The sequence below is a fragment of the Phaenicophaeus curvirostris genome, chromosome 2 (genome assembly GCF_032191515.1).
Source record: "Phaenicophaeus curvirostris isolate KB17595 chromosome 2, BPBGC_Pcur_1.0, whole genome shotgun sequence".
NCBI classification, from domain to species: domain Eukaryota; kingdom Metazoa; phylum Chordata; class Aves; order Cuculiformes; family Cuculidae; genus Phaenicophaeus; species Phaenicophaeus curvirostris.
Genome location: NC_091393.1, coordinates 86,357,245 through 86,370,844, shown reverse-complemented (window position 1 = coordinate 86,370,844; position 13,600 = coordinate 86,357,245). Strand labels below are relative to the sequence as shown.

General features: G+C 39.7%; 1 protein-coding gene across 1 annotated transcript in view; it reads left to right on the top strand.

The window, feature by feature from the left end:
* TGFB2 (transforming growth factor beta 2) overlaps positions 1-12,833 on the top strand; it is a 62,667-nt gene extending 49,834 nt beyond the window's left edge. The window contains exons 3-7 of the mRNA XM_069852762.1: positions 3,979-4,111; positions 4,230-4,340; positions 6,591-6,765; positions 7,322-7,475; positions 9,346-12,833. Coding sequence (XP_069708863.1) covers positions 3,979-4,111; positions 4,230-4,340; positions 6,591-6,765; positions 7,322-7,475; positions 9,346-9,504 — 732 coding nt within the window. The 3' untranslated portion in view covers positions 9,505-12,833. The remainder of the gene's footprint in view (positions 1-3,978; positions 4,112-4,229; positions 4,341-6,590; positions 6,766-7,321; positions 7,476-9,345) is intronic.
* Positions 12,834-13,600: the final 767 nt, after the last annotated feature.

Genomic DNA, 13,600 nt, shown 5'->3' with positions numbered 1-13,600 from the left:
TAATTTATTCCCCAGGTGTTTTTGAGAAGAGTCAGAATAGAAGAAAACTGGATGAGGGGAGGGTTAGCAGTGCCCTTGGAAGATGACGGCTAGAAGGAAGGGCTTAAGTGTGCAAGATCCTTTGTTGAGAAGACATTTACAAGTGTTTTAGCTAACTGTTTACTCTCCTGTGACTTCTACCTGTTCAGTTCATCCCCACATTATGTGGCCGTATGCATTTGTTCCCCATGTAATGTAATCCCTTATTAGAAAAGACAGTATTTTATTATCATTCTGTTGAAAGTGAGACCAAATAAACAGATCTATCTTAAAGAACATTCCCATGTTTAGAACCTGCAGAGATTTTGCACAACCTGAATTTTAATGTTTTGATTTTGAGCTTCCACTCATGCGTGTGTGAAGGTGTGCATGCTCACACCTGCACGCATGCAGTTGTTGTGCATTGTCAGCTACTTGTGCGTGCAGGTGTTTAAACGTGTCACTGGTGAGTGAGTGAGGTTGTGTGGGTGGAAACTGTCTCCTACTCATGCAAATGATCGAATCTGTCATCTCTACATGCAGGTGGTGATGTACAGCACTCCCCCACTGTGAAAGCTCTAGCCATTGACCCATTGACATACCAAAATCTTTCTGCCTCTTTAAAAGGGAGCATCTGGACAGGGTGCCAGAAGGAAATTAGAAAGGATTAAAGGGGAAGTTTAACTCAGTCTTCCTTCTCTCATTTTTGATTCCCTTGTCTTCTGTTAATGCTTCTAGTGCACTGAAAACTCTTCTGCACAAAGGCCTTCTGCTTTGAAGGCCTGCATTAGGTCCTGCAGGTACAAGTTGTGCAGTTAACATTTCTGATAACAGTGTTTGATGTGGTTGCAATGGGCTAAGTATAAAGGTAAGACAGTGCTTATAGGCAAGGCAAGGCAATGTTTATAGGTAGAGGTAATATCTCTTCTAAGACCAATCAGTGTAGTTGGAAGAAGTAGAGAAGCTTTCGAGCACAGAAGCTGCAGGGCCCCAAAAAAGGCTTTTCTTCTAACTAAACTAAGTTGAACTAGTAGGAAGAAAGTGTAGAAAGTACTGAAAGCAGTTTTTCAGTGGGAGTGAAGGCTTGAGGTTGTAGTGGAAGAAAAAGGTGTGTTCCTCATGGGGAAGGTTAGACCAGAACTGTAGTGCAAGGAAGCAAAGCAGTGGGGGAAAATGGCAGAGAAACCCAAAAATGCATATCTGTTTTTATAATTTCTGGAAGACTCATTTGAAAACATATTCTAGTTGTAAAAATTTCTGATTGATTCCTACAAAGAAGCCACTTTGATTACCACCATGTGGACTGGAATGGCTTCAGTGTGCGTGGAAACAGAATACAGTGTAGGAAAAGAAGTGAAGAGTCCTTCATCAGGTTATTTCCACGCTTCAATGATGGAACCGAAAAAAAAGGAACAACTGGAAATAGTGGGGCTAGAAGATTGTTCATGCTGACAAACAATCAGGTAGTTGAGATTATACATCACCCTAACATTACAAAGATACTTCACCCAGGAGAAGGAGCTGAATCAGACGTGCTAATTGGCACTTGTCACACTTAAAAGCCTTTTGCCAAAGAACGATTACTGCCATTTATATCAGTGGTGGAAATTATGCCATACTTCATGACTTTTTAGCTCATTCTTTGTAATTTTCCTCCTGAACATGCAGCATAAACAACATGGAGAGAAGCCTTACTTTCAGGTATAAGAAGTACCATGGTATGGGTAATATCTAGCTCTTTTAATCTGGTGTCCATCATGTCCCAGTGTCCTACAGTTTTGAAACCTTTTCTTGTCCTACCTTTGAAGCACTTTTCTTGTCATTCAGTTCATCATTAAGGGTGGATGTTCTTTGTACCATTAGATAAATGCAGTGATGATTTCTTTTACTCTTACAAATGCCTTTCATGCCAGGTACACATTGCCAACCCTCACCTTTCTCTTTTGGTAGCAATAGGGTTTGGATAAAGACATTTTACTTTGGATATCAAGGCACAGCTGAGGCTTCAGAACGCATCTAAAACCAATTATAGTTAACATCAGGAGAGTGCTTTGGGCACATTTCTCACTTTTAGATCCTTACATTGCTGCCAAAACTGAGGTATGCAGTCTTTGGAAAGATATGAGTGTGCAGAAAGGAATAGAAACGAGCCAAGTTCTTGTATCCCATTTGCCTCTCCCCTACCCCCACCCCAATGCGTCTTTGCAGAATGACAGCTGCATTATATCCTCAGAAACACTTGAGTTGACCTGATAAAGACCAAAGGGAAGGCAAAGTTATATTTGTACTTCTCTGGGACTTTCCCAGCATTGATTACTGATTCCCTCATCCCTCTGGCTCTTCTGAGCAATGGTAGTCCCCTTGCTGCTGCCAGACTCTCTGTAAACAGTTGTTCAAACACTTTGTTTGAAGGTTGCCTTATATAAAGTAGTCCCAATGTTGAATATTTGAGTGCCCTCACTCCTACTGGAGAGCTCAGCATCGCCTACTAGGGGAACATGGTAATTTTCTGGAGCTGGACCAACTTTTTTTCATGTCTTTTTACTAAATGTATTGATGAGAAAGAAGGCAAAGAGTTTATCATACTGCTGTTCTTCTCATAAGACAAATATTATTGTGGAAACTGCACCGTTGGCCCTGAAGAGGTCCAGAACTCCCTTGAAATAAATAGGGAGACTCTACGTGTTGGACAGAGTGTGGCCTTTTCAAGCCTACTTTTCTGTTTAATTATGAAAAGCCTAATTTTATCATGATATAATTTCATACCTTTGAAATATTTTTCTTTACATGTTTTATGCAATGTCCCTATAGTTTTATTCCGGCAGTGTTTGCTAGATGTCAGGTTGGTCTGGGCTGAGGACACAGTGAGACATTGTCAGTTATTCATTTGCAAATGGACTTGGATGGTTAAATAGAGAAAGAAACCGAAAGAAGTCACACTGCTGTCATGCCAGAAGTTACAAAATGGTGTTATCTTGTGGTATCTTGATTGGAGTTGTCTTAACGTTGCATGGCATTCCGGCTTCCTGATTCACAAAACTATCAGCATAGTAATAACCAGGAAACCAGAAACCTCTTAGCAGCCAGAAGTCCAGTTGTTTTTGTCCTGGAGTTAGGGTAAATTGTAGCAGGCTATGCTTCTGTGTGGGAAGGCGGTCATTGAATTGTTTAGATAAAAGGAAGACTGTGGGCACTTGAAATTCTAGGCATGTGATGCTGTTTCTTGAAAGGGAGGGTCTGGAGTTCCTGTTGTACAGGTATTTTCTATTGCATGCTCAGTAGCGAACTTTGCTGAAACTTTTGATACAAATACAGGTAGCATTAGAGTTTGGATGGAAGCAGCATCACCTCTTGTGTGAGGTGTGGCCACGTTTCGCATCTAGCTGTCTCTGTGTGCCTGCAGGTTACCTGGATGGCAATAACTTTTTTCTGTTGAATGTATATCCATTTCCTGAAGTAAGAGGGAAAGCTGCAAGCATTAATAAGGCAATATCATAAAGATTAGTTATGGGTGAGCAGTATTATCTTCCACATACAGACTACATTGTACAGGTGTTACTTTAGCATCTGATCTGCCAGTGTAAGCATTACTGGAGAAGGTAAAATAGCCTTTCTTTGATATTCCAGTTACTGTGATCTCTTGATCACTTGTGTTGCAGTACAAGTTTTCAGAGTAGTTTTTCTGTGTGATTTCTCTTAGGAAGGAATACGTGCTGGCACGTTTTGCTTGGGAGCATAAGCTGATTTCATTAGGGTGGTTTTTATATCGTCTTCCTCTCCCTGCACACCTTAAAAAAACTCTTTCTGAAAATATACTTGAATATACATCCTCTACATCCACTGTGTAGAGGTTTGAGCTGTAATAGTTCTCTCTGTTCTTTTGTAATGTTGATGCCCTATTTTAGTAAAGAAACAGGTAAATGTTAACCTGTAGGCAATCATATTTGTTATTTCTTGTAGGTTCTAAAGTCTAAAGAATTATCATCACCAGGACAGCGCTACATTGACAGCAAAGTAGTTAAAACAAGAGCTGAAGGAGAATGGTTGTCTTTTGATGTCACTGAGGCTGTCCACGAGTGGCTCCATCACAGAGGTGACAACAAGTGTTCTTTGCCTTCACTACTGCCCCAGCTGCTTCTCCATTAACCCAGCAGTATTTCAGGGTAATTCCATGTGTAAAATCCAACTCCACTTACTTTTATGTTTTTCAGACAGGAACCTTGGATTTAAGATAAGCTTACATTGTCCATGCTGCACCTTTGTGCCTTCCAATAATTATATCATCCCAAATAAAAGCGAGGAGCTTGAAGCAAGATTTGCAGGTAATGAAAGAAAAAAAACTTTTTAAAATGTATTGGTACTTATCAGCATTTGGCTGATTGAAAACTTGCTCATTTAAGGGTCTTGATTCTTAGATGGTAGGAAATTGTATTGAAGACACAAGGGTAAAATTGTATCAGCCAAATTATTCCAGCACTGTATGGCATGAATAAACTGTCTTATTCCAGCATGCAGCTTTGATACCCTTAAGTGTCTATGTTACGGTCTGCACCATGGGTGAGAGATGCATACAAAATTAGATGTAGGAAAGACTGATGCACAGTAGACCATTGATAGTTCAATAGTCATGGGAAAACTTGCTGAATGTTTTCAAATTAAACCCTTTGACTGTTGTCCATTGTAGCACTGCAATGGTTCAGGCTTAGTAGAGGAGGCTGCTGCTGGAAGGTCAGATAAGGATGTTGTTTGGCTCTCATGAAAACTGCTTGCAGTAGGGGTGTGTGTGAGCATGGTACATTTTTATGAGTGTTAAACAATAGTCGCAGCAAATTTCCAAAGTGCAGGTAAGGCAACAGTTGGCTGCTTTACTTATGGAAGCACAGTCCTTTGTCTTCACTGAGTATAGAGGGTCTCAGTCTTTGTAAGTACCTGCACATGTACTTCCAGCTCTTCAGGCACATTGATTTTAAATTACTCTAAGTAATGGCATCATTTGCCCTTGGAAGAGTTGAACAATAGGTGCAAGACTTGTATAAATGTCCTACAGTCTTTTACTGCCAGTACATTGTTGGGTGAAGAAACAGGAGTGATGTGCCTGTCTATGTGCTTCTACTTCCAGCAGTGGAAGTCTGATTTGCAGATGAGGTCAACAGAACCACATTAGTTAACATTGATTATATATATAGTGGCATGTAGAATTTATTGTAGTACATTTGTATATCAGTTACACAAAGTATTTTTTTATGCTGACACTTGATAGAAAATTAAAGATGAAATTAAATGGGCATTAAAAAAATAAACTTTGTAGTTAGAGTTATATATATGTTCTTATGGACAGCAAACAAGGTGATACAGAGTAAATGTATCAAGGCCACATAAGCTCCCTTGTGTTTTTAAGCCATTCACATTTGGGTTTCAAAAAGGGTAATGTGTTTTAATTGACCGCAGTATAGTTATTAGCCACCAGCATGTATAAAACTGTGGCTATATTAGAACCAACCCAAATTCTGTTTATACAGTTCTCATTTATTAAAGTGTATCATTATTTGGTTAATTTGTTTTCGAAGGATTTGGCTATATTCCTTGTTAAGCATTAAGCTTTTCTAATCATTGTTTCACTGCTTTAGAATTTTTTTCTGTAAGTAAATACATATAGTGTAAATATGACTAAAGCCATTGTGTGTATTTAAAAAATTGTTGGTATGATATTTGGTCACTGTAATTGCAAATGTTACAAAAAGAAAAGTGTATCTTTTTCTCTTTAGATAGTATTGTCTGGTTCAGGAGGTTAATTTTCAAAAGGATCTTAGAAACAGGCATGCCATGAGCTCTTTGGACTCCTAGGAAAGGTTAACACCTTAAGTCTTTTGCCTGTACTATTGCCATGATAAATAGCTAGTAAGAGAGTTAGAGTTTCAGGAGAAAATACCAAATGTGAAGTCATTGAGTGCCACTTAAATAAGAAATATTTTAATCAATGACCTTGCCATGTCCGTGCAAAAGAAGGGGCTAGAATAACTGACTTCCTGGAAAAAATTAGCAGATTTAAATATGCTGGCAGTGGGAGACAGGGAATTTATTAGCGTCGAAAGAGATAAATGTGATAGAGAAAACTAATGAATGAAGCAAGCAGTAGGAAATGCAGATGAAGTATCCAGAGCAGCTTCAATGGTCTTAGGAGGTTTTAAAATAGTCATAACTTTTAAAAGATGAGATTACTACCCTAAGTGAAGTGACAAAACCATCACTGCTTGGGGCATTTGAAAGTAAGCATGCAGGTGCAGTGGCTGAAGTAATCTTTTCTGTTACTTATTTCAACAGTTCCTTTAAATGTACTGAAATGCGATAAATGGCTGTGAAGGGGGTGAGGGGAGACTGATAAAATAGATAACATGCGAGCTGTGAATATCTTAGAGATTTTGGGTTGAAATTTGCCCCCACTTCCCCAGTATACATGCTCAGCCGACACTATCGTTCCTCAGTTTCTGAGAGATATTTGTTAAAGAGATGGTTTATTTAATTTGTGAAGAAAAAGCAACACAATGTTTATCACCAAAATGTATTTTTTGAAGGTATTGATGACTACACATATTCCAGTGGTGATGTGAAAGCTTTAAAGTCCAATAGGAAAAAATACGGTGGGAAGACCCCACATCTTCTGCTAATGTTATTACCCTCCTACAGACTTGAGTCGCAACAGCCCAGTCGGCGGAAGAAGCGTGCTCTAGATGCTGCCTATTGTTTTAGGTAACTGTTCATCTACATTCAGTATACTTACGTAGTAGTACCTGTCTACAACGTGTAATGCAGTTGCTTATCATGTTTCTTTACCTGCACACAGACCCTCATTTGCAGACCCATGGGTTCTGTGTGCACCAGTTATCTGCCCAGCAGTCTCCAATCCCGCAGAGACAGTGACAGATGAGGAAGGTTGTGGCCTTAGAAAGCAGAGGCTGAGTTCCATTTGGGATGATTCCCAAACTCATCAGCCCCATAATTACAGCAACATTATCCCTTCTGCTTTGCTTATCTACCCAGGGATGCCACTCAGTAGGATCTGGAGAAAATACTCAGCCTCCAGGGAAACTCTTAGCTTTGTCTGTATAAACAGGTCCTGCCGTGTCTAAGCATCTAATTTCAGTTACAGTATAATCTGTTGGTGATGTGGTTTGGTTGTGAGTGTTTGGGACTCAGACCTTCTTCCCTGTAAAGCATTATTCAGAGAGCAAGTAGAGGGATTATTTTTATTCCCTGCTTTGTCTTTATTATGACCAATGTGTTTTGTCTGTGTTCTGTTTCCCAGAAATGTGCAGGACAATTGCTGTCTGCGTCCACTTTATATTGACTTCAAGAGGGATCTTGGCTGGAAATGGATTCATGAACCTAAAGGATATCATGCTAATTTCTGTGCAGGAGCCTGCCCATATCTATGGAGCTCAGATACTCAGCACAGCAGAGTAAGTAATGATCTTGCTAACGTTCATCTTGTATTTTATAACTGCAGGGTGAAATATATTTCTAGGTCAAACATCAATACCAATGCCCAAAGCTTCTATTAATTATCTCAGTAACTAAGGATGATGAAATGTGGCCCTATAGAGGGACTCACACGTGGTCTTAAACTAATGTTGAAGCAGTAGGAATGTATTGGCCCAGTGATTTTTTTTTTTAATATGTTCCTCATCCGTATGGATGGATGGATCAACTGCTTTTGGCAAGTGTGAGAGTGATGTGGCTTTGGATATGCTGCCTGGGAAGGGACCTTTCATTATAGAGCATGAGTGATCAGTCAGCAAAGGCAATGAGGGAGGCACTGTCAGAGTAACACAAGGCCTGAATCATACCACCTAATTATCACCTACTTCTGTGACCTGCCATTTTTCATTGGTACTGATACACTACCATGCTGAATTTCATGAAAATGTACTGATAGATGTGCTTCTTTCCAAAATATGCATTTATTCTTGTACTTCGAGAATTTATATGTGAAGGAGGAGCCTTAAATCTGGGATGCCGAAGAACTGATAGTTATCTGAGATAGGACTTTTTATTTTAGAGATTAAATGTGGCATTGTAGTCAGCTGCCTTAGGATGAGTAGAATTCTGTTGTGAAGTAGTTATTTCTCTCAGCTGTCAATAAGGATTTCTAGACAGTAAGTGCAAGAGGCAGGCATTTGCATTGCACTTGTCATGAAGTAAGAATTTCACCCTCAGGTCCACACTAAGAATGATGTATCTCCTTTTTCAAGCCTCCCTTAAAATACCAGATAGACATCAGCCAGCATTCTTCATATCCAAGGGGAAGCTTGCTTTACCTTTGCTCTGTAAAGCCATGATAGCGTGTTCTTCCTGAACTTACAGACCCAGGTGTAGATACTCTTCATAGCTGTCACTGGCTGTGGCGTTGTGCTATTAGCAATGTCAGCAGGCAGAGGTATAAATAAGGTAAGTATGTTTCCATGCTCATATGGAGTAGTAGTGTACACAGTTTGGAGCAGCACTTGTTTTTAAAGGAAAGGAAGAATAACTGTCATGGTCACAAATATGTGGTTTGGATAGTTGCCCAAGGAGTCAGAAGTTGCTTCATAAAGTAGTTAGTGTTGCTGTCCTGAACAGATCTTCTGTGTCTCTGAGCTGCAAATGTTGTGTTGAAGTTCTAGGAAAAGGTCACTTGGTGTTTGGCTAACACATTAATGGCATCCTCAGAAATACCTATGCATCATCAGCGGGCAGCCCTACATACTTCCCTTGCAGAGAGCCGTGCATATGAATCCAATGTGACATAAAGCACCAGTGCTGCTAACTTCACCGCAGCTGATTTGACAGGAGTAGCTGCAGCTTGAGTCCTGGTGCTTGCAGATTGACATTAATGGACTTAGTAAAATGTAGCCAGAGAGGAAAGGCAGAGGAATGCTCATGCACTGAAAGACCCTCTTCTCGCTTTGGTGCACTTGTAAAGCCAAAATCCTGTAACAGCAAATGGCAATCTGACCACATAGATCAAGACCTTCCCATTTCTTCTTTCCATATCAGTACAGGGCACATGTTGATTCCAAGGGCAATTCTTTCAAGGCAAGCTCCATGCAGCTACCTATTTTGAGATGTGAGACTGTATGCATAAAACCTTAGGAAACTCAGGCAGATTGTGTCACCAGATTGAACTGGAGAAGCATAAAAAATATTAAAATCCAGGAATCTTCGTACTGCTTTCAGTGGGCTTTCTCTCAGGCACTGTGGGAGGAAGCAATGCAGAAAGGAATTTGCTCTGCAGTGGCAGGAAGGCAGAGGTAGCTGACTTAATCTCCCTTTTTTCCTTTCTTCTTCTAGGTACTCAGCTTGTATAACACCATAAATCCAGAAGCTTCTGCCTCTCCATGCTGCGTGTCCCAGGATTTGGAACCCCTCACCATCCTCTACTACATTGGCAAAACACCCAAAATTGAACAGCTGTCCAACATGATCGTAAAGTCTTGCAAATGCAGCTAAAGGATACCCCTGAAACATCGTGATGTGTATCTATTAAAAAAAATAAACAAGGAAAAAAACAAAGAGAGAGTGAGAAGGAAAGAAAGAAAACTGAAAATCCAGGTTCATCAGTGTTAAAAGGAAAAAAAAAGAAAAAAAGAAAAGTGGTACTAGCCTGAACTGTTTGAAAGTTTGTTTTGTTTTTTTTTTTAAACTGGCATCTGAAGCAAAACATTGAAGGCCTTTATCCTACATTTCACCTAAACGTAGTGTGAGATAGACAAGAAGCAAAGTTAAAGGAAAAAAAAAAAAAGCCTTTTAAAAAATAAACACTGGAAGAAATTTGTTAGTGTTACTATGTGAAAGGAAAAAAACAGGAAAATCCCATGAAGTGGAGTTGCTGTAACTGTCCCGTGCCTTACTTGATCTCTCTGTATTGTTATGCAATAGGCATCCTACCCATTCCTCCTAGTTGTAGAGTTAACAGTGCATTATTTATTTGTGTGTGAAAACTATCAAATGAACATTTCTGTATCACCATTGGAAAAAAGAAAAACAGCCAATATGGACAAAGTGGAGACCAAATAAGCTGCCAGAAATATATATAAAACCTAAAGGAAGACAAGCTCAAAAGAATCAGAAAAGTGATGATTAGTTTAGTTTGAATAAAATAGAAATCAGCTATTACATTATTGAGAAACTCTGCCTTTAAAATACCTTATTTTTCATGCCAGCTGCCTAGAGAGGCTTCTTGTAAGGTCTCAAATCCTTGTTTTAAATACTGAATAATTTACTAATAAAGGACACTGTTTCAGTCTCAAAGACAAGTCTATAAGATTTTTTTTTTACTGTAAATGATTTAAAATGTCAGTTTAGTAAACCAGTGAAATATTTAACATGTACTGGTCTAATCTTCAGACCTTAATATGTTGCTGTATAGCTATGCTATGGGATTTTTTTGTTCTTTTGGTATATGTAACCATACCTAGAGTATTACAATAGGTGGGTAGTAAAAGCCAGCTTAATTGGAAACATATCTGTAGATTTCTATTTGTAAACTATTAAAAAATTAAGTACTTTAATATGTAAATTTTCACCATATTTTTGTACTCTGTAATACTGTCAGCTCTCATGAGTTTGAATTTGAATTTGGGGCTCTTTTTGATCACTCAGAATCGTGTGTTTCCCTCTAGCTGGCCAGTATGAATAGAGTCCCTATATTTTGACTTGCACTACAAATACATGTTTTGTAATATTTGCTATACATGTGCTTTGTATATTGTTCATCATTATGACATAAGCTACCTGACTCCATTTGTATTTCTGTTTTATAAAAAGGATAAATCAAAATGAACTCCCTGCCCCCTTCCCACCTCCACCCCCCTCCACAGTCACCTCCATTTGTAATGCTTAAATTGCAATGCCGTTCAGATTCCTAGACCTTTTTGTATCCTTTTGGCTATAGACATTCAAATAGATAGGCAGGGAGGAAGTTGTTGCAAGAAGAGATGTCCCAGCCTGGCTGAGGCAAACCCTTGCAGAAAATGACATTCACCACTATGCAGAAGGCTGGCAGGAAGCATCTGTCACGACAATGCCCCAAGCGATGCTGAGCGTCAGTCTTGAACGCCACAGGCGTTTGTCCCCACAGTTAGTCCATGGGACTGATCCTGCTACAGGTAACAGAGGTTTGCCTTTTAACTTTTGCAGTGGCATGGCAGGCTCCTTTAAGCTATTCATGTGTGTGTAAGAACTTGCAGGATCAGACCCTTGATATTTGTGAGTTTATGAATGTTTTCTTTAAATTGAGTTCTTTTGAAAAATAAAAAAGTGAAAAGGAACATGGGGTTCCTAGGATTTCGTTGTTACTACACTTTTAACTGTTATAGAGGGAGTGAAAAAAAAATTAACTTCCCCATCATGTATTTGACTTTAAAAAAGCCACAACCTACATTAGTAAAAAAATGATGAAGGAGCGTTCAGTTCACTTTACATGATGAATGGTTTTGCATGGCAAAGCTGGAAAACTGTGTTAGCAACATACTACGTTGATGAGAAGGACATTTTCTGTTATTGACCCAAGTGATGTTGGGAGGACGCTCCTGAACTTGGATGTTATCAGCTCCAGTTTTAAGAACTGCAATATCTTTTGCTTCAGCAGACCACCTGATGCAAAACCGAAGTACCGCAGCAACTTGTACCCATAGCTCCTCAGGACTTTAGTAGAGCCTGTGCTTATTGTCTAGGTGGAAATGTAACCCCACAGACAATCTAATCTCACCTGTTGACTCAGCACAGAGGGGGAGGTATGTTAGACTTCTGATTTATTTAGTGAGTTGAGATGAACAAGTGAAAAACCTGTCCTGCTAACACTTGCTTGAGCCAGACTTACTCCAGTGAGAAGATGCACTGAACTCAGTGAAACTCCTCAGGGTAGTAAATACTCTGGATTTTGTTGTATACGGCAGCAAAATTAGTTTTATCAGGTTCAGTACGAGAACTGTATTTTTGTTGGACAAGGAAGGAGACAGGATGAACACTTTTAAAAAACTTCAACATTTTTGCAATTCTCTGCTGTGGGAATGCAGCTCAAGAACAATTTTGAAGCTTTGAAAAAGGGGAATAGGAGATAGCATAGTTGTCCAACTACACTCTCTGTGTGCTGGATGCAGCTGAAAATTTTGGTTTGCATTTGGAGTTTTTCTCTAAATTTAAGTATAAAACCTTATTAAGTCATTACTCCAAGATCAAATCCTTTTTTATTTTTACTTTTTTTTTTTTCCTCAAAATGCACTGATAGTATTTGAAATATTCTTTTATAGAGCTCCTACAATTTGTTTGTTTGGTTTTTTTTTTGTTTATTAGGCATGTGTTCCCATTAATTAACAAGGATGTTAGGCCTGATCTTATGTGTGCAGAACTCATGGGTGAAATTCCCTTCTATAGAGTGGGGTAACGTGAGTCCTAAGCACTGCTCAGGTCTGATGCACATCCCCTCCAAATGATGTTTAGATGGGTCTGCAACAGCTGAAGGACTTTGTGCCAAAGGCTTTATCACCATGAGGTAATTGCCACTGACTGAGCAATGTCCCTGAGAACCAGTGGGAAGTGTTCAGCACCTTGAAAGATCAGACCCAAGGGGTTGACTGGGGCTGAGTGGGAATCTTAGCACTTAACTGGGAGGGATAGGACAGCATTTTTCATGTTTAGCATTAATACAATTGTATGATTGGCATAGTTTAAAGGAGAAAAAAAAAGGAACTTAAAGGACAGCTGTGTTGTACTTTGGTGATCGATTACTCTGTATTTTAACACATTGTATGTCTGTGGTGCTCTAGTGGTAAATAAATTATTTCAATTATGTGCTGGTGTTGATTTCATATGGCGTAGGTGTTCTGGTGTAGATGATTCTCGGCTCTGGTCAGCTGCAAAACCCGAATAAGTGTGTGATTTTAATGTGTGTTACCTTGAAGCAGTCCAGCACAGGCTAAGGTGATTAACAGCCATTCAGGGCGAGTGTGGATTATATCTGCTCTGAAGATTGCTTTCCCCTCAGGCACGGCAGTACATATCTTGGTTTATAGATAAGTGGCCTCTGTCTGACTTCTCTGAGTAGCAGCACTGTGTGTACAGGACAAGTCCTGCTTTGGGCAGGAGTGGTGTTAGCTCACAGCCCTACTGCCTGATCCCTTACCAGAACCATACCCTGGCAGTCCTGTTACTGCAGACACCAGTTTTGGTGGCTTTCCTCTGGGAGATGGTCTCAAGGTATTTTCTTCCTCATTTCCGTAGTGCTGTGGGAGCCGAGAATGTGATCTGTTCAGGAGACCCATACATTACATGGTCCCACGCCATCATATGCTTCTGTATAGCTCAGTGAAACTGTTGGTTTTGTACATCATACAAAATAGTCTACAGTGGGGTGAGATGGAGCATTGGAGGACAGTCAACAGACACAAGTTGGAACACGGCAAATTCTGGCTTTGTGCAAGGAAAATATTTTGTTTAGTGAATGTTGCCAAGCCCTGGAACAGGTTGCCCAGAGAGGGCACGACATCCTTGGAGATGCTCAAAATCAGCTGGGCAAGACTCTGGGCAGTCTGCTCCCACTATGCCT